Source organism: Perca flavescens, chromosome 15 (assembly GCF_004354835.1).
Source record: "Perca flavescens isolate YP-PL-M2 chromosome 15, PFLA_1.0, whole genome shotgun sequence".
Classification (NCBI taxonomy): Eukaryota; Metazoa; Chordata; class Actinopteri; order Perciformes; family Percidae; genus Perca; species Perca flavescens.
In genome coordinates, this window is record NC_041345.1 from 18,886,124 (window position 1) to 18,907,268 (window position 21,145).

The 21,145-nt window shown below is 44.2% G+C and overlaps 1 protein-coding gene across 6 annotated transcripts in view; it reads left to right on the forward strand.

Moving 5' to 3' along the window:
- Window positions 1-21,145, forward strand: part of arhgap23a (Rho GTPase activating protein 23a) — an 82,468-nt gene that overhangs the window by 39,691 nt on the left and 21,632 nt on the right. For all 6 annotated transcript variants that reach the window (XM_028598900.1, XM_028598899.1, XM_028598896.1 and 3 more), the window contains 4 exons: window positions 15,996-16,199; window positions 19,510-19,534; window positions 19,952-20,044; window positions 20,958-21,036. In XM_028598900.1, the coding sequence (XP_028454701.1) occupies window positions 16,050-16,199; window positions 19,510-19,534; window positions 19,952-20,044; window positions 20,958-21,036 (347 nt within the window). In that variant the 5' untranslated portion in view covers window positions 15,996-16,049. The remainder of the gene's footprint in view (window positions 1-15,995; window positions 16,200-19,509; window positions 19,535-19,951; window positions 20,045-20,957; window positions 21,037-21,145) is intronic.

Below are 21,145 nucleotides of genomic sequence, written 5' to 3' on the forward strand. Positions count from 1 at the left end.
GAACAGGTCATAAACGTTTATGACAACGCTTCTTTTAGTAAGTGTCATTTGTTTTTTGTCATGACAAGTTAGGGTTAGATTTAGGGTTCATGTGCCATGACTGTGTCATGACAGTGTCATGTGTTCATGACAGTGTCATGTCACTCTTATGTAGATACCTTCAAGTAAAGTGTTACCCAAAATCCTTTACTTCAAAACTCAAATTATACCCAGTTCTAATTCCAACCTTTTGGATGTGTATCCCCTTGAAATGGAGCAATGTCATCATGTGAGCACTTGGTGACAGGTTCACCATCTCTATGAGTCATTAGCAGTCAACTAAAGTGATTTTCCCTTTACAAATTGTTTAATTTGAATACTTTTACAGGGTTGAAAGGCAAAAACTGCCCACCATTTCATGATAAAAAACAGTTTTGGAGAAAGGATGAAGAAGAAAAAAAAAACTCATTTCCTGTAGAAAAAGTATGTTTTTGAATCTCTCCCGTCCCCATACTAACAGCTTGACCCCTCAGATTTATCTTGTGAACCCTTTGGGAGGTTGGAAACCACCGCTGTGCATCATGCATATTTTGTGGTCTTTTTTGGTCATTTATAGCAGCAGTGTGATGACACAGATAATTCATGCGGCTGCTGCAGCAACACATGAAACCTCCCATGCCACATGTTGAGTGTGTTGCTCTCACCAGTAGGGGAGATGATTCACACTCAGAGCTGAGGACACTTCTCTTATCACCTCTTTTTAAGATTCAGATTCTGGTATAAATGGAGTCCCTCGTCTCTTTCTCGAATTTGTTGTGCCCGATTTGAAGAGTTTCATTGTGAGCATCAACCGCAGCCTGTCCTTCACTGACCCTTTCTGTTCTTTTTCGGAGTTATCGCAGCCTGTGTTTAGAGAAACACCCCATCGTTGTGTCTGCAGCCTGGTTTGTTTGTGACACGCCAACTAAAGGCTCACTCAGCAGTCTTCTACTCTTTCCTGTGTTTCCTGTCAAGCTTCAGCTTATTCCTCCTCCTCACACCTCTGTGTTTTAATGTGTAGGCGCAGCAGAGAGGAGAGAAACTTTGTTTTGTCTAGTGAGGCAGCCACAGTGGAAAAAGAGGAGGGAGGCCTTTTTGTGTTAATCTGTTGGCCAGCGGTCATGTTATGAGTGTAAAGCGGATTAAAACATATCACCAAACTAATCTGTCCGTTACACCGACAACCGTGCCCCACTATATCCTGCATTACCTCCCTCCCTCCATCCTCACCCCTTCCACTTTTCCACTGATGTGTTTGTTATCAGAGAGCAAAAGGGGCCGGGGCAGGAGGCAACGAAGTGGAGATTAGCGGCGCGTGTCTGCCTTTGATTTCCTGACTTCAAGAGCTTTGTGCTGCCAGGTTAAGGTCAAAAATAACTAATATGAAACCTGTGTTGTCTCCAGGGTGCAGTATGTGTTTACTCAGCAATCGAATAGTCCGATAAGGGAGGTATGCTGCAGTGATGTACATCAGGCTCACATGCAGGTGATGGGTGTGTGGCCTGCTCGGGCATGCTTCAGCCAAACAGTAGACGGTGTGGCAGGGGGTGCTATTGTCACAACTCTTCATGTGTGACTGTGTGTCCTCTGTGTAAACTGTAACTCAACGCCCTTTTTGTTCATTTCTCATCATCCTCTTTTTGTAAATGCCTCCATGGTTCATGAAAAGGAGAGAGAGAAAGAGAAGGAGCTGGACGGACAAAGACCTTTTGTTTCCAAATTAGGCACTGCTCCCTCCTTGCCAAAACTAACTGTTATTGTGAAAAATATGATATGAAATCCCCACTCAGCGCTGCCACTGTGAAATGGAGCGCTTGTGTATTTTCAGATATTATACCCTTGTCTGGCTTTCCACCAGAGATGCACAATGATCTGACTGCTGCTCCGTCTGTGATTTCCTCGCACACATGGGTGTGGTCTTCTCTCACATCTCTCCCTCCTGAAGGAGAATCGGACCTCCTCCTGTGCCCGCCGGTGATCCATTCGTCTCTCCACAGGGCAGTTCTGCATGGCGCTACGTCGAACCCAGTGCTCTGGTCGGAACCAGAGAGTGAGAAGAGAACCCCACACACACACACACACAGCCACACAGCACTTTGACTTCATGAGGAACCCTAATTACATAGTGTATTTATACTCAGCTGTGACTCAGTTGGACATGTGGCTTGTGTGTGTGTGTGTGTGTGTGTGTGTGTGTGTGTGTGTGTGTGTGTGTGTGTGTGTGTGTGTGTATTAGTGAAAGTGTGTGCTGACTCTATAAACTATTTAAACCAGGGATGAAGTGGAGTGTAGATCCACAGAAACCTAGTCTGTGATTATTGCAGAAAAGGTCCTTTTTAAAGTGACGCTATGAAAAGAGAAACAACACAATGTTCCTCTTACAGATGATGAAAAGGATTTCATAGGCAGTAAAATGCACCATTGCTCAGTTCAGTACACTCAGGGGTTTTGCTGCTACATCCATACGCGTCACTTTTGATGGCTAGTATTAGCTGATGGTAGAAAACTTGAGGTGATATTGCTGAGTAAGTTTTCAATTTATCAAAAAAGTAAAACAAGAAGTGAACACACCGTACATCACCAGGACACTGTTTTTTTCTTCCTGTTTGTGTCGTGCTCACACACACACCTGACAGTAATGTCCTTAAAGGGGTACTTTAGCACATCAAGATCAGCGTACTCTTCAGTAATGGTACTACTGGCTCTGGAAAAAACACCCCTAGTAATGTAAATAGCATTAGGGTTACTTGGAGTTAGAGTTTATATGGAAAGTCTGTGTTGGAAAACTGGGGGCATTGAGTTTTAATGACATGGGCGTTTACCAGGCAGGGAAGTCTAAGACGAAATACACTACCAAGTAGCATTATGGGAAGTGTAGGATCCAGGGTTTCGGGAACCTGTCCAATGCATACTTTTTCCTTCTGACATAGTTGGCCAACATGTTGTAAGAACTAGTCCTTTTCTAGCATAAACCGGCCCTTAAAGTGGGGATATCTTTATCTATTCTTTATCGGTCTCTTGTGAGTCTGCCATATAAAAAAAGCAATACTACAGTGCTGGAGTAGCCCTTTAGAGTAACTAACAAGACATTAGGATAAACTGCTTTTATCTTAAATATTTACATTGTGATTTAGACATTAATGTATTGTTTGTGTTTCCTATAAGTACATATTGGTTGTATAATTGGCAGAGCAAAGACCACTTTCTACAGAATCTACAAAGAAGCGTTGCAGATTAGACTATTCATTGTTCCATTATGGTTATATAAAAATAAATAAAACTAAAACTAAATAAAGCAAAACAATGCAACTCATAAGATAAGTGATCACTCTTTATATAATAATGGATATTTTGCATTGTGATGCCTGAATGTGAGCCTTCAGATTACATGTCTTTTGATTTATCACATTATCAGTCTTAACAAACTATTCAAGCCTGCAGTGTGTGTTGTTGTAGGCGAAGCACAGCATATCCAGAGGGTACAGTCTCTGCGCCGATGACGGCCCTCTCCAGTCGAGTTGATACTTGCCCCGCCGTGCGGCAGGTGAAACCTGTCTATCCTCAATGGTTACGGATGTGAGGCGAGTTTACAGCGATAAGCACTGGAGGGGAAAGTCAGTCGTCTGCAACAACATGGTCACCTGTCTGCCGCTCTTGCACGGATCCTGGACGCCTGGCTGTTTGGTGAGAACTCTGCTGTGTGGGCGAGGTCACCTTTCTGACTGATTTAGTGGTGTGGTGTTTAGGTGTCACTGTGCTGCATTGGTGGACCCTGCGACTGTGTGTGAGGGAGTTTGATAAAGAGGTCATGTTGACATCCAGTAGCAGCCGTTTTATTTTGAGTACGCTCCTTGCTCTCCTCTTCAGCTTTTTTCCATGTTCTCCTCTCATTATCATCTTCCCTCCTCTATATTTTCCCTCTTAAGCAAAAAAAGAAAGGGAGTAAAATAGTGAACACAGCAGCAAGGCAAATGTTTTCTTTTCTCTTTGTGCTGGGAATTGGCCTCCTTTTTTTTTTTTTTTTTTTTGTTGTGAGGGGAGGCGACGGAGGTAGGACCCGCTTTTGTGGAGTTTAGTGCCGGGATCGCAGCTTTGTCACTTGTGTTTGTGTCGCTCACACACACGCAGCACACGTGTGGCTGCCAGGCTTCCTATGCAAAGATCTACAGTGGATTTAGCCTACAGGAGATATCTCTATCTAGAGCCACCTTCGCCTCTAACGTCTGGCCTCAGTGATGTCTTGTTTACTTGGATTAAACTGCACAGTTCCAGTTTACTGTACATTACAGTTGGTTGTTTGCTGATGACTGTCAGACCGGTTCATGTGGAGGGAATGAGTGAATGCTTAGGTATGGATTGAGTGACAAAAACAAGGAAGAAAGAGAAAGCAAAACAGAGAAGGTTGGACAGAGTGAGGGATGAAATACTGTAGCTGATGCTCACTTAGATAAAGAGAGTTTGGGGTAGAGATTACAGTTAGATGAAGAGATTTGTTTGGCAGTAGAGAAAAAGAGGGAAAGAAAGAGGAGCGAGAGAGAGAGAGAAAGAGGGCAGTGGGAGGGAGGAGAGACCGAGGATCCAGCCCTCTGGGACAGCAGTGCGTGTTTTGGGGGTGGACAGAGTGGCTTTGTATGCAGAACAACACCGGACACCAACGGGAGGGACGCTGTCAGTTGTTCTCTGTGTGTGTCTATAGTGAAACCAGACCTACCTCTGATCCCTGCGCCACACACACTACTCCATCTGCTGCCCCGGAGTCTACCTTCTGCTCTCCCTGGACTCAACCCCTCTGAGAGTGTTAGAATGTGTGTGAGAGTCTTGGAGAGCCGTTTCCCAGCGGTCAGGAGGCTGTGATGTGGAACTTGTGGGATTAAAACTTTCTGGAAGCTCGGCAGTGACAGCGATGGATTGGAGCCAGGAGACGGGAAGTTCCGACTCTTGATTGACTGGAGGATCCCAGAGGAGGATTTGCAAGCATCACTAAAACCACTCTTTTCCTCTGTTGTATCTTCTGTATTTCTGCATCTGGACATTGTCCACAAGCTTACGTAGAGTGTGTGAGCAGCCCATGTGGGCGGTGAGGGATGCGGATCTGAGAAAACTCCACGCCCTGATGCCCGCTGCTATGCTCCCGTGCCCTGCTCCGGCCGGCTCTGACTGGAGCTTCCAGAACCCGGTGGGGGTGGACTGCAGCTCCCCTGAACCTCGCTGCATCTGGCTGGCAGTGCTCCGCGGTGCCACAGGTTCAGTGCCGCCGCCTGCCATGCCCATTAGGCACAGCCAGAGCACTCCCCAGCCCAGGGTAAGGAGAGGTCACCCGTCCTCCTCTAGTGGCCAGACCTGGAGCAACTGATTTAAATCATCAGTCTTTTGCTGCAGTTAATTGATTCTAAATGAAATGTTTTAGTTGGAGGCTATCAAAATAATCCGATAAGGACAGTGAGTGTGCCTTGTTTAAGTAGGTAATGATTGGTTAATTTTCATTATTATTATTGATTATTAATTGATTCATTGTTCAGCCTTTGAAATTTTAGGAAATAAGGACCCTAGATGTTAGCTTTAATTTTTTAAATTGTACTAGTTAAAATCATGGTAAAAGGGTTTAATTCAATATAAGATAGATAGAAGCTGAAAATTCTCATATTGTTGAAGCTGGTACCTACAAGTATCTTGGATACTTCTGGTTAAAACAATCAAATGATCGTTAAATTGTTGCTGATGAACTTTCTGTCAAATCAACCAACTAATCAATTAATTGTCTAATCATCATAAATGAGAAGACCATGTTAGCAGCTCCTCCTGTGTTTTACATACTAAGACGATGATGCAAATGTATTTTTTGCTGCCCGCGGTGATTTCTGTGGTTCTCCAGAAATAAGATTATACACAGTGATATCAGCAAAATATTCTGCAGAAACCGCTGTGTGGGATGTTGTCAGTAAAGTATCCGTGTAACTGTACCTATTGTTTGAAGTCACAAGTCAAACACTCAGCTGTTGACAGGTTCTTTAACCTCTCAGTGTCTCTTAACAGACAGTTGTGTTGCCTTCAGGCAGTTTCTGTTTGGCGCCCACGGTGTGTTTTTAGACTTCCCTGGCGACACTTTGTGTTGATGGATTAAGATGCACAGTTAGATTATTACTTCATGTAGTCACTGTTGCTTTAAACATTTCCGTCAGCGGTTACTTATCTACGGGCTTATTTATTAGTGTGGAGTGAGTTTATGTGACATTTCTCCCGTAAAATTATTCATAATTTTATATCTCTAAACACTATTTCCTTATGTAACTTAAATTATTTTTCTAAACATTTACAATTACCTATATTATGCATTGATACCCTAAAAAGATGGTTAAGCTCAGACATGTATATATGGATACAATGAAACTGAGGTTGATTTTGCCTCCTCTAAATAACGATCTATATTTCTCTGCGCCACTTTTTTTCTTATTTTGCCACAGCTGACGTGTGTTTTCGTCTTTGTAATTCTGTTCGTGTGGCATATTGACCCTTTCCTTCCTTGGAGGGGTTTCTAATTAGTGGCTCAAGACAGATGAAGGGGGCTGCTAAGTGCCACTTTTAGCGAGGTGTTGTGGTAGCTGTGCGATTGTGCATCCCCACCCCCCATAATGCCCTCAGAATTCAGGGCATCACTTCCTCACGTGATCTCATTTTAGTGTGGGCATTTATGTGGAATATTACCACCTCTTTTTTTTTTTTTTAGCCCTGTTTTCATGGTTGTTACCAAACCTCCCTCCCCCGATGACTCGTTGACACAGTTAAGAAATGCCACAATCAGGAATGTGAGTGTGGGGGGAGGAGAGGCTGTACAGACACAGCTGGGACAAACAATACGGTACACCGTTTTGTTTGAGGAGAGAGGTGTTTGTTACAGAAAGAGAGAGATGAGAGAGACACCGCTTTTTATCATGTAGTTTCTTTATCGCTACTTCAGATCATGAGTTTGAGATTTTGTTAAGATTTCCATGGTAATCGCAAGATCGGCTTCCATCTCTGTACCATAAGCAGTTTTTTTTTTCCAGTGGTGCATTAGCAGTCAAATTTGCGTAAGAGAACCTGCCCAAAAGAGGATCCTCAGATGCCAAAAACTGTGAACTTGTCAACAAGTTACAAAAATGTAAAAAAAATAAATCGAAAGTCAAACATAACTTCTCGATACATGTAGAATCAAAAGTTCCATATTGTTAATTGCATGTAAATCATCATTTAAAGGGGTGATAGAATGATTATATAGGGTATTTCACACTGTTCCTTAAGGTCTCCTAATGGGGTATGTAACGTTTGTTGGGCTGAAAATGGCTAGCTATCTACACTTTCAGCATAACTATAGTATATTTACAGTTTGAATTTCGTCACGGCACTTATAGTACAGGTTCCGCGGGCTGCCGGCCGTGACGGAGCTCAATCGAGCTCACAGCAGGCTGGGGTCTGTGACGGAGGACAGGCAGGGCGGCGATGTAGCAACCCAGGCAGTACCGCTGAACTCCGACACGCAGTCAGACAAAATTTGCAATTAGCCATAACTTTTCATAAAAAGGCCCATATTTGAGCCATATTTGAGCTTTACATAGTTGATTTCTTGCATAAAAAAGTTTCAGAAGTGAATTTTGTAATGGAATAGCAGAGATCTGCACGACCTAGATTCAGTAGACTACCTGATCTCAGGTCAGTTGTGTAGCCTATGTAAATGTTGGGGCGTGACAAAGCGAGAGACGAGAGCCAAATGAGGAGGCTCGTTGAGATTTGCCCGTTTTCAGAGGCAGTTTCAAATTGTGAGATTTGCAGAGGAAAGAGGTGTCATTGGGATTTTGAGGTTCTATGTATGTCCTATTTAACCACCAAACTGTCATTTTTCAACTATGACAAGGTAAAATCGGTTTTGTATTCTATCACCCCTTTAATAAACATTTGTGGCCCGTCTTTCAGACAATAGAAGCAGGAAGGATGAAAAGTCCCAGACTATAAACCCACATCACGTCACACACTAACTACATGCCACGTGCCTCTTCCCACCAAGCTACCAAGTCATCCTGTAAAAGTTATTCTGAAACTGCAGCTCCTCCAGGATTTAAATCTGAGTAGCTAAAACAACCACCACATATGTAAAATATTTCAAAGGGAAGCAGGTGTCAGTTTGACAAAAGAAAAGTAGCCTACAATAAGTGTTTCTGTCTAAGTAGAAAACCCTGTATAACTGGCATTGCATCACCTGTTGGCCTAGTTGAAAAGACAATGGAGTTGAACTGGTTTTTGATTAGACATACTGAATTCATATTGACACAGAGGTACGTGCTAACACACACACACACAGACACACACACACCCACACACACACACACACACACACACACACATAGCCTCACATGCATGGCTCATAAAACATCTTGTTATGTAAATTACAGAGCAATGTAGCATTTTAACTTGTGCTGCATGTCTTTATTTTGAATCCTCGGGTTAAAAAGGCATGTTGTGTACTTTGGTTGGAGTGTTAAGACCACAGCGGGATATTCATCCACTTGTCATGCATCTCCTTCACAGGATATAGGATGCATTTAGACCTGCAGAGGTGGTGCACCGTGTGGCCGATGAGTTCAGGAATTATCACCGTCCCTCTCTCCTGTTGCCTCTTGGCAGCCCGGCTCAGGGGCCTGTGGGTGCAGACAGCTACGGCTGTCGGGATTAAAGGCTCGTCAGCATTTGTAACGTCCGTAAAGCTCCACTTTTCAAACAGGTTGCAGCTCTCAGCTGTTTAAAAGAGCATTATTGTTCTGCCCCGCTGGGGTTTTAGCAGGAGTCCGGCTCCGTGGCGGCTGCTGCATTCCTGCGTAGTGCTTTACCTCTGGATGCATTGAGGAGAGGAGTGTGTGCGCTAACCAACACGTACGCTGTTGCTGGCGATTATGACTGCACCATGACAATATCACCATGTCCAAGAAAAGCCTCTTACAAACAAAAAAATCATTTTTTACAGGATTTATGAAAGATTATCACTGACAATGTGTTTTATTTATATATTTTTTTTAATATTTTAACAAAGCTGACTTAACTCTAAATTCTGGCGCTGTTATAAACCTGTCAGCAGGACATCCTCTGCTCACCACATTTTGTCTTGCATCGTAATGATATTCTCTCTAATTGAAATCAGGAGGGGGAATATTCACAGAAGAGCTTGACTGTGTGTGTGTGTGTGTGTGTGTGTGTGTGTGTGTGTGTGTGTGTGTGTGTGTGTGTGTGTGTGTGTGTGTGTGTGTGTGTGTGTGTGTGTGCGTGTGTGTGTGTGTGCACCAATTTACCCACTAAACACACAAAGCATGTGTGGCATTACAAGCTGCTCTGTATATTCAAACGCAATTGTTTCTCTGGGCAGCTTTTTCCTGGGTGTTTTAATTACATCATTCAGGTGGTAATGGGATCCCTCAAGGCTCTGTATTATCTGAAGAGCATTCAGAGTTTATTTTGTTATTGTAATTTGCTTCAAGAGGCGAGAACGTGTCAGGCAAAAAAAAGAGTGCTAAAAGTATAGAATCCCAGTAGGAGAGAAGAAAATACCAAATGTCTTATTTTCTCGGCGTAACAAGAGGAAGGTTTCCCTTTTCTGTGCCCTAAGCCTGCATAGGAAGTCAAGTTTAGACTTATAAACCACAGGCATTCTTTTCCAAGTGCCTTGTTGGTTAAAACTGACGAGGCCAGAGCATGTCAGCACATTTGGAACATTTCTTTGCTTTTGGGTGAAACTGGTAGAAGACAAACTGGTCGTTTCAAGATGTCGGGGTTACGAGAGAGTATTTTTTTCTGACTTCAGGGGAAAACGGTGGACTGCAGTTTCGTCAGAATGTCAGAGCAGGGACATCCATCCTATACAGAGCAGTGGGAATCAGTGCTGGCTCAGAGACCCAGTCAGACCCTGTGTGTTTTGGGTAATCACAGGGTTTGGTATTCCCAGCGCAGGGAGGGGCCATGCGGTCGAAACCGGCGTGCTGGAGCTTGTCCCTGGCCGGGGCCCGATACTCCTCCTTTTCGTCCTCCTGATCCTTCTCTCATTCACTTTCTCTGTGCTCCCTCCCCTCCTCTGCCAGTTACAGTGTGTGCTTCAACTTGCCCAGGCCAAACCGCTCCCTCTGAGGAATTCTCTCTGTCTCTTTCTCCTTTTAACCCTCTTGCTCTTTAATTTCCTCTTATTTTTTTTTTTTTACTCTTTGCCTTTTCTTTTTCTTTATCATTCTTATTTGACACCCCAAATACTTCTTCAACACGCACTTACTGTATTCGTGCTGCTCTCATGCTGCATAATAGGCGACAATGCTCGCCTCTTTCAGAAAATAACAGGGGTTACTTTATGTTTTTAGACTGCAAGACTAAAGATCAGGCTTTGAGTGTCACAAATATTTATGTATCACAATCTGCTAAATGTACAATTCATATATACTTCAGAATATGCTTTGGAGAATAGTATATTCGTTCATGTAGAACAAGTTTTGTCCAACGTGTATCTGCAAACTCAAAACATATTTCAGAAAGAAAGAAAAAAATGTCCAAATGTATTTTTTCCTCGGATGGAGCGTTTTAAAGTAGAGGAGGAAGAAAATGTGCGGTAAAAGTCAGCGCAGCCTGATTTCCATCACAAAAAAGCATGTGGTGAGAGAGGAAGAAGAGGTGGAAGGGAGGAGAGGTGAGTGGAGGAACATGGAAGGAAGTATAAAGAGGAGTGAACGAGTGGAAGTGCCTCCATGATGGAGAGTCTGAGATCTCTGCTCTGTGCGGTTTTATTTATAGGAGCATCTGGTTATCCCGCCCCATAGCACTACCACACTTCCTGCCTCCCAGCCTGCCACTTCCTGTTGTTGTGTGGCCGCATTACAGGCCTGTCAGGCCAAAGTGTGTTTTAGTGTGTTGGGGGGACAGGAATTGAAATGTGGGTTGCACATTTTTTTGGGGTTGGGGGGTTTGCTGCTTGTAGCCTAGACATGTTCGCCTCTGGCCCACTAACATTAGAACATACAAACACAAATTCTCACACTTCAGCTGACCTATTAAATGATAGTAATAGTTGAAAGATTTTTAGTAAAGGCATGAATTAGCCAAACTTTTAAGGATATGTTCACACCTATCTTGTGCACCTAATTTGCTTTGTTTAATTGTAACCTTGGAGCGTTCTGGCAAGAAAAACATGCACTCCACACTAGTTTATGTCCTTGTGAACTAAGGAGCTTTTTTGTTGCTTGGATGTAGTCAAATTTATCTTTTGATCACGGCAACCTTTTCCACCATTGTCATATTCTTTATCATCATAGTATTTCAAGGATGGGTGAAATTCATTAGGACTCATATTAAACCCGTTCCTCATGAGCTGTTGGTAAAGTAAACCGAAACAGAAGGCCCTGTGTAGGAGATGAGTGCAGCTATTGGTTTGTTTCTAAAGTTCTGTGTAAACCCTAAACTTACAATATTGAAAGTTTAACAATTGGATAATTAATGAAAATCAACTAAAGCTGTTCTTGCACACTAAGATTGTTCACACTATGAAGCATCTTAAACTGTACATGTCCCATTATAAACATACTATAAAGTTATACTGAAGTTAATATACGTTAAGAAAAGGCAAGATGTTTTTCCAAAGTTTTAACACTGGAGCGTTCTCAGTTTTTGTTTGAAATGCTCCAGTTGTTGTGCATTGCATTCTGGGACGGCTGTGTCCATCATTAGCACATCTAAAGATTAAGTGACTTTAATGTGCATCCTGATAGCTACAAACATTTTAAAATGTTGTCACAATTTCAGTGTTAATGCATTAAAAAAATGTCACACCCAGTTGCAATCCTTAGTGATGTCTATGGAATTTAGTCACAGCTTTTTACAAAATGCCATTGCACAACTATAAGCTTCAACATATAGTGTATGCTGAAGCGTTAGCAGGGTGCAGTGATTGATTGCTTGATGGCTTGGGACGACACATGGATGAGCATAGTGTTGAGCCGTCTTCCAAATTTGCTCCTTAAAGTCAGACAGAGTTTGATAGTGAACATGCAAGATGCTCAAGGTAAGTAAACCACAGAAGACTTGACCACCTCCTCCTTCTCTTGTTTGGTCAGGTGATTGACAGTTGTGGGTCATTGAGGCAGCATGAGGGTGATAGTTCTCACGTGTGTCTGTCAGCTGAGCGAGCTGGGCTTATTTACTCAGCCTCAGGAATGAGATATTTAGAGAGCGGGTGGAAATCTGCCTTTATTCTCCACTGGGAGTTCAGATTCCCCCTGGACCTTCTCTCCCTGTGATAAGACCAAGGTCGGAACTGGGACCAGTCTAGACGTGGCCCTTCCTTGAGAGTGAACCCCCAGGTTTGTTTATGGACTATTGTTCTGAGGCTGACCTGACTCTGAGCTACATTCAGGACTCCATAATGTAATGCCCAGCAGTCAGGGGTTGATGTCAGCGGTCTCTCCGTCTGGAGTTGCCTTGTGCATCACCAGGGAATTCATCATAAAGTGTGTTAACATCTGGAAAACTGCAATATTTCTACAGTGTTTGGTGCTAATTATGGAAAATACTTTAGATTCTGAAGAAAAATTGATATTAGATGATTTATTTCTGCATAGTTTATTGCTAAAAACACACAAATGCACACTCTGGACTTTTCTACATTTACTGGATCTGTAAATGTGATGATCTCAGATTTGGCGTCCCATAAATGTTATTTGAATCACACACTCCTACATGAAATAACTCTAAATGACAATGCTGTATATGTATATATTTATTATCCATATTTTCTGGATGTGTTTAATACATCCATGGGCCCACCACCTGTGGGAGGAACCGCTGGGGTCGGGTGCGCTGCTACACGGGTGGCAGTGAAGGTCAGGGGCCTCGACGGACCAGACCCGGGCAGCAGACGCTGGCTCTGGGGACGTGGAATGTCACCTCTCTGTGGGGGAAGGAGACGGAACTGGTGCGGGAGGTGGAGCGCTACCGGTTAGATCTGGTGGGGCTTACCTCTACGCACAGTCTCGGTTCTGGAACCATACTCCTGGATAGGGGTTGGACTCTTTTCTTCTCCGGAGTTGCCCAGGGTGTGAGGCGCCGGGCAGGTGTGGGGATACTCACAAGCCCCCGGCTGAGCGCTGCTGCGTTGGAGTTTACCCCGGTGGACGAGAGGGTTGCCTCCCTACGCCTGCGGGTTGTGGGGGGGAAAACTCTGACTGTTGTTTGTGCATATGCACCAAACAGGAGTTCGGAGTATTCAGCCTTCTTGGAGACCTTGACTGGAGTCCTGCATGGGGCTTCAGTGGGGGACTCCATTGTTCTGCTGGGGGACTTCAACGCGCACGTGGGCAATGATGGAGACACATGGAGAGGCGTGATTGGGAGGAACGGCCTCCCTGATCTAAACCAGAGTGGTTGTTTGTTGTTGGACTTCTGTGCTAGTCATGGATTGTCTATAACAAACACCATGTTCGAACATAGGGATGCTCATAAGTGTACATGGTACCAGAGTACCCTAGGCCAAAGGTCAATGATCGATTTTATAATCGTTTCATCTGATCTGAGGCCGTATGTTTTGGACACTCGGGTGAAGAGAGGGGCGGAGCTGTCAACTGATCACCATCTGGTGGTGAGTTGGGTCAGGGGGTGGGGGAAGACTCTGGACAGACCTGGTAAGCCCAAACGGGTAGTGCAGGTAAATTGGGAACGTCTGGAGGAGGCCCTTGTCCGACAGACTTTCAACTCACACCTCCGGCGGAGCTTTTCGTGCATCCCTGTGGAGGCTGGGGGCATTGAACCCGAGTGGACAATGTTCAAAGTTTCCATTGCTGAAGCTGCGGCGAGGAGCTGTGGTCTTAGGGTCTTAGGTGCCTCAAGGGGCGGTAACCCACGAACACCATGGTGGACACCGGTGGTCAGGGAAGCTGTCCGACTGAAGAAGGAGTCTTTCTGGGATATGTTATCCCAGAGGACTCCGGAGGCGGTTGCAGGGTACCGAAGGGCCCGAAGGGCTGCAGCCTCTGCCGTGAAAGAGGCAGCGGGTGTGGGAGAAGTTTGGAGAAGACATGGAGAAGGACTTTTGGTCGGCACCAAGGTGCTTCTGGAAAACTGTTCGCCACCTCAGGAGGGGGAAGCGGGCAACCATCCAAGCTGTGTACAGTAAGGATGGGACACTGTTGACCTCAACTGAGGAGGTAATAGGGCGGTGGAAGGAGCAATTTGAGGAACTCCTGCATCCGACTAATATGTTAGAGGCAGAGCTGGAGGATGATGGGGGATCATTGTCAATTTCCCAGGTGGAAGTCACTGATGTGGTCAAACAACTCTACAGTGGCAAAGCCCCTGGGATTGATGAGATCCGTCCAGAAATGCTCAAGGCTCTGGGTGTGGAGGGGCTGTCCTGGTTGACACGCCTCTTCAACATTGCGTGGAAGTCTGGGACAGTGCCAAAGGAGTGGCAGACCAGGGTGGTGGTTCCCCTTTTTAAAAAGGGGGACCAGAGGGTGTGTGCCAATTACAGGGGTATCACACTTCTCAGCCTCCCTGGTAAAGTCTACTCCAAGGTGCTGGAAAGGAGGGTTCGGCCGATAGTCGAACCTCAGATTGAAGAGGAACAATGCGGATTCCGTCCTGGTCGTGGAACAACGGACCAGCTCTTCACTCTTGCAAGGATCCTGGAGGGAGCCTGGGAGTATGCCCAACCGGTCTACATGTGTTTTGTGGATTTGGAGAAGGCGTATGACCGGGTCCCCCGGGAGATACTGTGGGAGGTGCTGCGGGAGTATGGGGTGAGGGGTCTCTACTCAGGGCCATCCAATCTCTGTCACGACCAAAGTGAGAGCTGTGTCCGGGTTCTCGGCAGTAAGTCGGACTCGTTTCAGGTGAGGGTTGGCCTCCGCCAGGGCTGCGCTTTGTCACCAATCCTGTTTGTAGCATTTATGGACAGGATATCGAGGCGTAGTCGGGGTGGTGAGGGGTTGCGGTTCGGTGGGCTGGGGATCTCATCGCTGCTCTTTGCAGATGATGTGGTCCTGATGGCATCATCGGCCTGTGACCTTCAGCACTCACTGGATCGGTTCGCAGCCGAGTGTGAAGCGGTTGGGATGAGGATCAGCACCTCTAAATCTGAGGCCATGGTTCTCAGCAGGAAACCGATGGAGTGCCTACTCCAGGTAGGGAATGAGTCCTTACCCCAAGTGAAGGAGTTCAAGTACCTTGGAGTTTTGTTCGCGAGTGAGGGGACGATGGGGCGGGAGATTGGTCGGAGAATTGGCGCAGCGGGTGCGGTAATACATTCAATTTATCGCACTGTTGTGACGAAAAGAGAGCTGAGCCAGAAGGCAAAGCTCTCGATCTACCGGTCAGTTTTTGTTCCTACCCTCACCTATGGTCATGAAGGCTGGGTCATGACCGAAAGAACAAGATCCAGGGTACAAGCGGCCGAAATGGGTTTCCTCAGGAGGGTGGCTGGCGTCTCCCTTAGAGATAGGGTGAGAAGCTCAGTCATCTGTGAGGAGCTCGGAGTAGAGCCGCTGCTCCTTCGCGTCAAAAGGAGCCAGTTGAGGTGGTTCGGGCATCTGGTAAGGATGCCCCCTGGGAGCCTCCCTAGGGAAGTGTTCCAGGCACGTCCAGCTGGGAGGAGGCCTCGGGGAAGACCCAGGACTGGGTGGAGGGATCATATCTCCAACCTGGCCTGGGAACGCCTCGGGATCCCCCAGTTGGAGCTGGTTAATGTTGCTCGGGAAAGGGAAGTTTGGGGTCCCCTGCTGGAGCTGCTCCCCCCGCGACCTGACACCGGATAAGCGGATGAAGATGGCTGGATGGATGGGTGTTTAATACTCTTATTTACCTCACTTTATAACAGCATATTTTTTTCTTGCTATTTGAAGAAGCCATTTTACATTATCAATCTAATCAAAGAAATGATAAAAAGGCATCCTGAATCTCACTGAGTCTCTCTCTGTCTGTGTCCACAGGGTAAGGGGTGCAGGGATGGTCTCCCCTCAACCGGCGACAACCCTCGGCCGCCGATGGCGACCCGGCCAGGAAGGGAGGGGGGCGGCGTGTGCTGGAAGGGTCCCCGGACGCTGGTCCTCCATAAGAACTCCCAGGGTTTCGGTTTCACGCTACGCCATTTCATCGTTTACCCTCCAGAGTCTGCCCTGCACACCAACCTCAAGGTGAGACCTACATGTCCTTGAAAGATTTGAGTATCAAGATGTTGAAAGGTGTTGAATTCTAGTGTTTTTCTTTCTTTTAATTTAATGCCATGAAGTTCGTTTTTCAACTTCCATGTTTGTTTTTACAGCACACATGGTCTCCATTTCTTCCTAGTTGGCATTTAAAAGGGTTTTCGAAAGCCTTACGCTTGCTTAACGTGCTGAACCCAGGACAGAACCAATTTGTGCTCTGAGATAAAGCCAATCATACTGGAGTCTAGGGTCAGTGAGTTGAGCTGTGCAAAATGAACTCAGTGACAAAGGGAGACAAGTTGATTGGAGACAACAACACATAAAAACAAGCCTGTTTAAAGGAGGGAGCTGCAAGATTTGGAGACTGAGTAAAGACATGGGATCTTTATTGGTGAGAACAACAACATTTCACATTTTGAAGGATATAAAGAGCACCTCCGTACCCTGCCAGACAGCCTGAAAATGCCTAATTGTTTTTTAGTGTCACTTCCAAGGCCTTGTTTTCAGTCTTTGGTGAATTCAGGATTGTTCTGGTGTTTTGGAATGAGTGGATGAGTGGTTATTTAGCTCTTTGAGGTGTGGGGGCAAACGGCTCCAGATGTGAACTGAGGGAAATGGATGCTGGGGTGGGGTGAGCCAGCTGAAACAAGGCCTCTATTATTATTCTACCACCCCACCATCCAGCAGCTGCAGATAGAAACACAGATTGAATGAGATCTGTTGTCTTAGGCTGGTACCACTCTCTGGCAGTCAGGCTGTACCAGGCCAGCCCCAGACAATAGGCCCACTGCTGGCCTTTGGCCCCGGTTCTGTCCTCGTCTCCTCTGCCTTGAGGGTCACATGGTGTTTTGGGACAATCAGACCCATAGAGTTGCCCATTCTTATCTGAAGAGCCATCGTGGAAGTCTCCCAAATTACCCTCATAGTGTCCAATTATCAGAGGCCTACCTGGTGCGTGACCCAATTGGGCATTCATTTCATGGTGTCTGCAGGTCCTGAATGTCTTTAAGAGTCTTCAATTATATTATCTTAAAAAAAGACACTTCTCCTGTGTGGTCCCAGCAGAATTCCTCTCTGTGTTTGAAAATTCAAATAATTAAATGAATTAAAATAGCTAGAAGACCTTCCTCTTCCGACATAATCTACCCATCTAACAATGCTCTAATAATTAAAAAAAATCTTATATTCTATACATCTTTGCTTTATGAACTTACCTTGTGTCAATTGGAATTTGAAATTTAGCATTGTTATTCTCAACGGCTTCTGCTTAATCTGCTGTGGCTTTGATTCTTCCTCATTTATACATTGATTTGGACAAAAACTTCTACCGAATGAATAAATGTAAATGTATATAGAAAGACAGTAGAGAGGAGAAAAAGATACAGCATGTGTTTACAACTTCCCTTGTCTACTGTACTGGCCCCATGTAGGCTAAGTCCTTGGCAGCGGCCTGGGTTCAAATCCAACCTGTGGCCCTTTGCTTCATGTCATCCCCTCTCTCTTTCTCCTTTCCTGTCTTCAAGCTAGCCTGTCAATTAAAGGCCATGAAAGCCCAGAAAATAAACTTTTTGCAGAAAGAAAGCCATTTGTATGATTGTGAGCTCTGCAATTTCTACATCTAAATGTAGACAGAACTGTGCCTTTGAGAAAAGCTTTTGTACATTAACATATATATTTATTTTGGTTTTTCAGAGGACTTTAAAATGTTGCCGTTTCCTGGCGAACTAATAAATTAATGATGTAAGCCCATATAATGAAATGTGTATAACTATTTCCATTCTTCTTTGAATGGATTTGAATTCTTCGTCTTTTTAACAAGCAAAATTGGCATTTTTGGTTTCAAAAATGCCATTATAGTATATTTATTACCAGTGTCAGATATCTGTAGAAATATATAAGGATGGGTAGTTTTATACATGTAAATAATCACTTCCAGCTGCTTCAGACTATACAGGTGTGAACCCACTATGTACAGATACCCAGAGTCTTGTGCCCACCACTCACTGTCTCCTCCTCTGTCCCGGATGCGTTCAGACTGGGGCTGCTCAGTTGTTGAGTATCCCCAGATCAGATCTCCATTCTGGGGTCGGCAGCTCTCTTTTCTCTGCCTCTAAACCCCCCACCATTGTCTGCAGAGCCAGGAATGAGCCCACTCAGCGTAGCATAAAGCCAGGCAGCAGTCAGCCCACCATGCCCCTTACCCCAAACTGTCCACTCAGCTTAGTGTGTGTGTGTGTGTGTGTGTGTGTGTGTGTTTGTTTGTGTGTGTGTGTGTGTGTGTGTGTGTGTGTGTGTGTGTGTGTGTGTGTCTGTGTCAGAGCTGCACTCTAACGTTACACGCTCGTAAAACCAAACAGGTTTGTCTCTGGAGATTTGGCTTGACATGTCAGGAAAGTCACCGGCATTTGAGGAAGCTGGTTAACACTCACTGCAGGTTAACGTGACATAAAGGATACTTATAACTTCTCCCTTTGTCTGACGTTTATGTACGTGTAGATGCCAAGTTCTTCCAACTCTAGTCATAGTCACCCTTACACATTGGACTTGTGACCTGGTAAAATTTTCTCAGCGTCAGTCATGTTAGGGTCAAACTCTGCTTTTCTTGTTAAGAAAGTTTAAATCTGGAGCATACACTTCTGCTTGTGTCGATGTTTTAAAGTAAAAGCCCTCAGGACAGCTCCATGTATGAGGAATTGTGTCCTGCAGTACAAGATGTAAAGCCTGAGTCAGCATGTGATAATATTCCTGATAGACTCAGATAGACCTAAATATCAAATGCTGAACAGCCCAAAATGTTCTCCAGCAAAATGAGAGTAAAACAGATTATTATCGTTGTTATTGTTATCAATCACAAAATATTTCTCTAGTGGTATAGTCCTTTTTTGGGGGACTCTCGGTGTCTTTTTGAGTCTTCTGTCATTATATATTTTCACATTATGTTGATAGCAAAAGTACAACTATTTCTGTCTTTTGGAGATCTGGAGAAAGTCTTACATTTTTTCATTACTTCACATCTTGATTACTCTTGAGAACTCTTTTTTTATGAGTGTGTGTGGAACAGTTCACCCCTTACTGTCAGATCTCCGCCATCTATCCCTACTCTTCATTAGTATAACACTTATATTGTTTCAGTTTTGTAGGTTACAGTTATTTACCTATTTACTTTTTGTGATTTCATTGTGTTGTTTAAATTTCTCTGTAAAGCACTTTGATCTACATCAGTTGTTTTTCAATTTGCTTTATAAATAAATTTGACTTGAATTTTAGCGGCAATTCTGTCTGTTTCTGTTCTCTGCAGGATGAGGAGAATGGTAACGGAAAGGGTAAGTGTTTCTCTTTCTCATCAAACAACAAATTAAAATCTTGCATAGTGGGAAGTTGATGATGTAATGAACTGAGAGCTCCTGTATTCTCTCCTGTCACCTCTGCTCTGCAGTCTATCTGCACCCCCTACAGGACACTATGCAGCTCTGCACATAAAGTAGTCAAGTCCAGCTGCACTTAGATATTCGTATAAGAACCAGCTAATAAATGTTAAGTGGTAATATATTCCCTGAGGCCGGGAAAGTCATAACTACAAGTACTCAAAAGCGTTAAACGAAAAGGGCTCATCTTTAAATACCAAGAACAACCTACAACTTTATTTCTAAAAAGTTTGCATGAATTTTGCATTTTTACGATTCAGCAGCCACAGTCTTCTGATCTTGGCATTTTCTTCTTCTTTGTCTTTTGTCATACAGGGTATCAGAAAGGTCGACTGGAGCCGATGGACACCATATTTGTGAAGAGTGTGAGAGAAAAAGGTCCGGCCCACCAGGCAGGCTTGTGCACAGGTAAAGGGAACATATATATGGTGCAGGAGCGTGAACATTCTGATTTGCATTGGAAATGTTTTGGGGTGAGCTCCGGTAATGTGATGCTGCAGGCACATTCAAAGAAGGAGGGGGTGGGGTAGTCAACTTTTCTCATTGGCATTTTATTTTGTATAAAGAATGTATTTTTCCCTGACTAGAGACACGTTTTTTTAAATGTCTTTGTGTGATATAAAACAGATACCAGTATGACAACTCAAATGTTTAAGTCTGTTTGAATGTGACAGAGCTGTTGAAGTGTTCCTGTTGTGTCTTGCTGCTTTAGCAGGACAGCAGTCCACTCCCAGCAGCTCAGCCAGACCAAACAAGTACTCAAGTGTGCATGCTTTAACATAAGCTGTCACATCCAGAACGTCACATATTAGCATGAACACATGCAAACGCATTTGCGCTTGCACGCAATCACCATGAATGCACACAAACTTTAGACACATAGTTATTTAACGTAAGCCAACCAATTTATACTTATTTATAAGATATTTGAATTTGATCACCAAAAGATGCTTCCTTTAAGACAACGAGCCTTGCATTTTATTATAATGATAAAAACTGTAAAATTAAATTTGAATTGGCTTGAGGTTTTTTCAGACCAAACTCGAATAATTAGTTTCGGTCTTAGTGTGAAAGGTTTTAACGTGAAGTATCGTCAAACAAACTATATATATATATATATATATATATATATATATATATATATATATATATATATATATATATATATATACATTTTGAGTTTTGATAGCTGCCTTAGTCTCTGCTTAGTGTCTTGCCAGAAGGTCTGTACCAACTTGAGAGGACAGAGGTCAACGTACAGACCTTTTATAACCTGTGAAATGTGCTGGATATAATATGATAATATTTCTGTCTCTTGCAGGGGACAGGCTTGTGAAAGTGAACGGAGAGAGTGTTCTAGGAAAGACGTATTCACAGGTGATAGCCCTCATTCAGAACAGGTAAGACCTCCTGCCTGTCAACACTTTGAACCTTTGGTGTGTTTATTTAGCAAACTATCTGTTTGGTTTTTCTTTGCCAGCTTACCATTGAGATGACATACACGTAGAC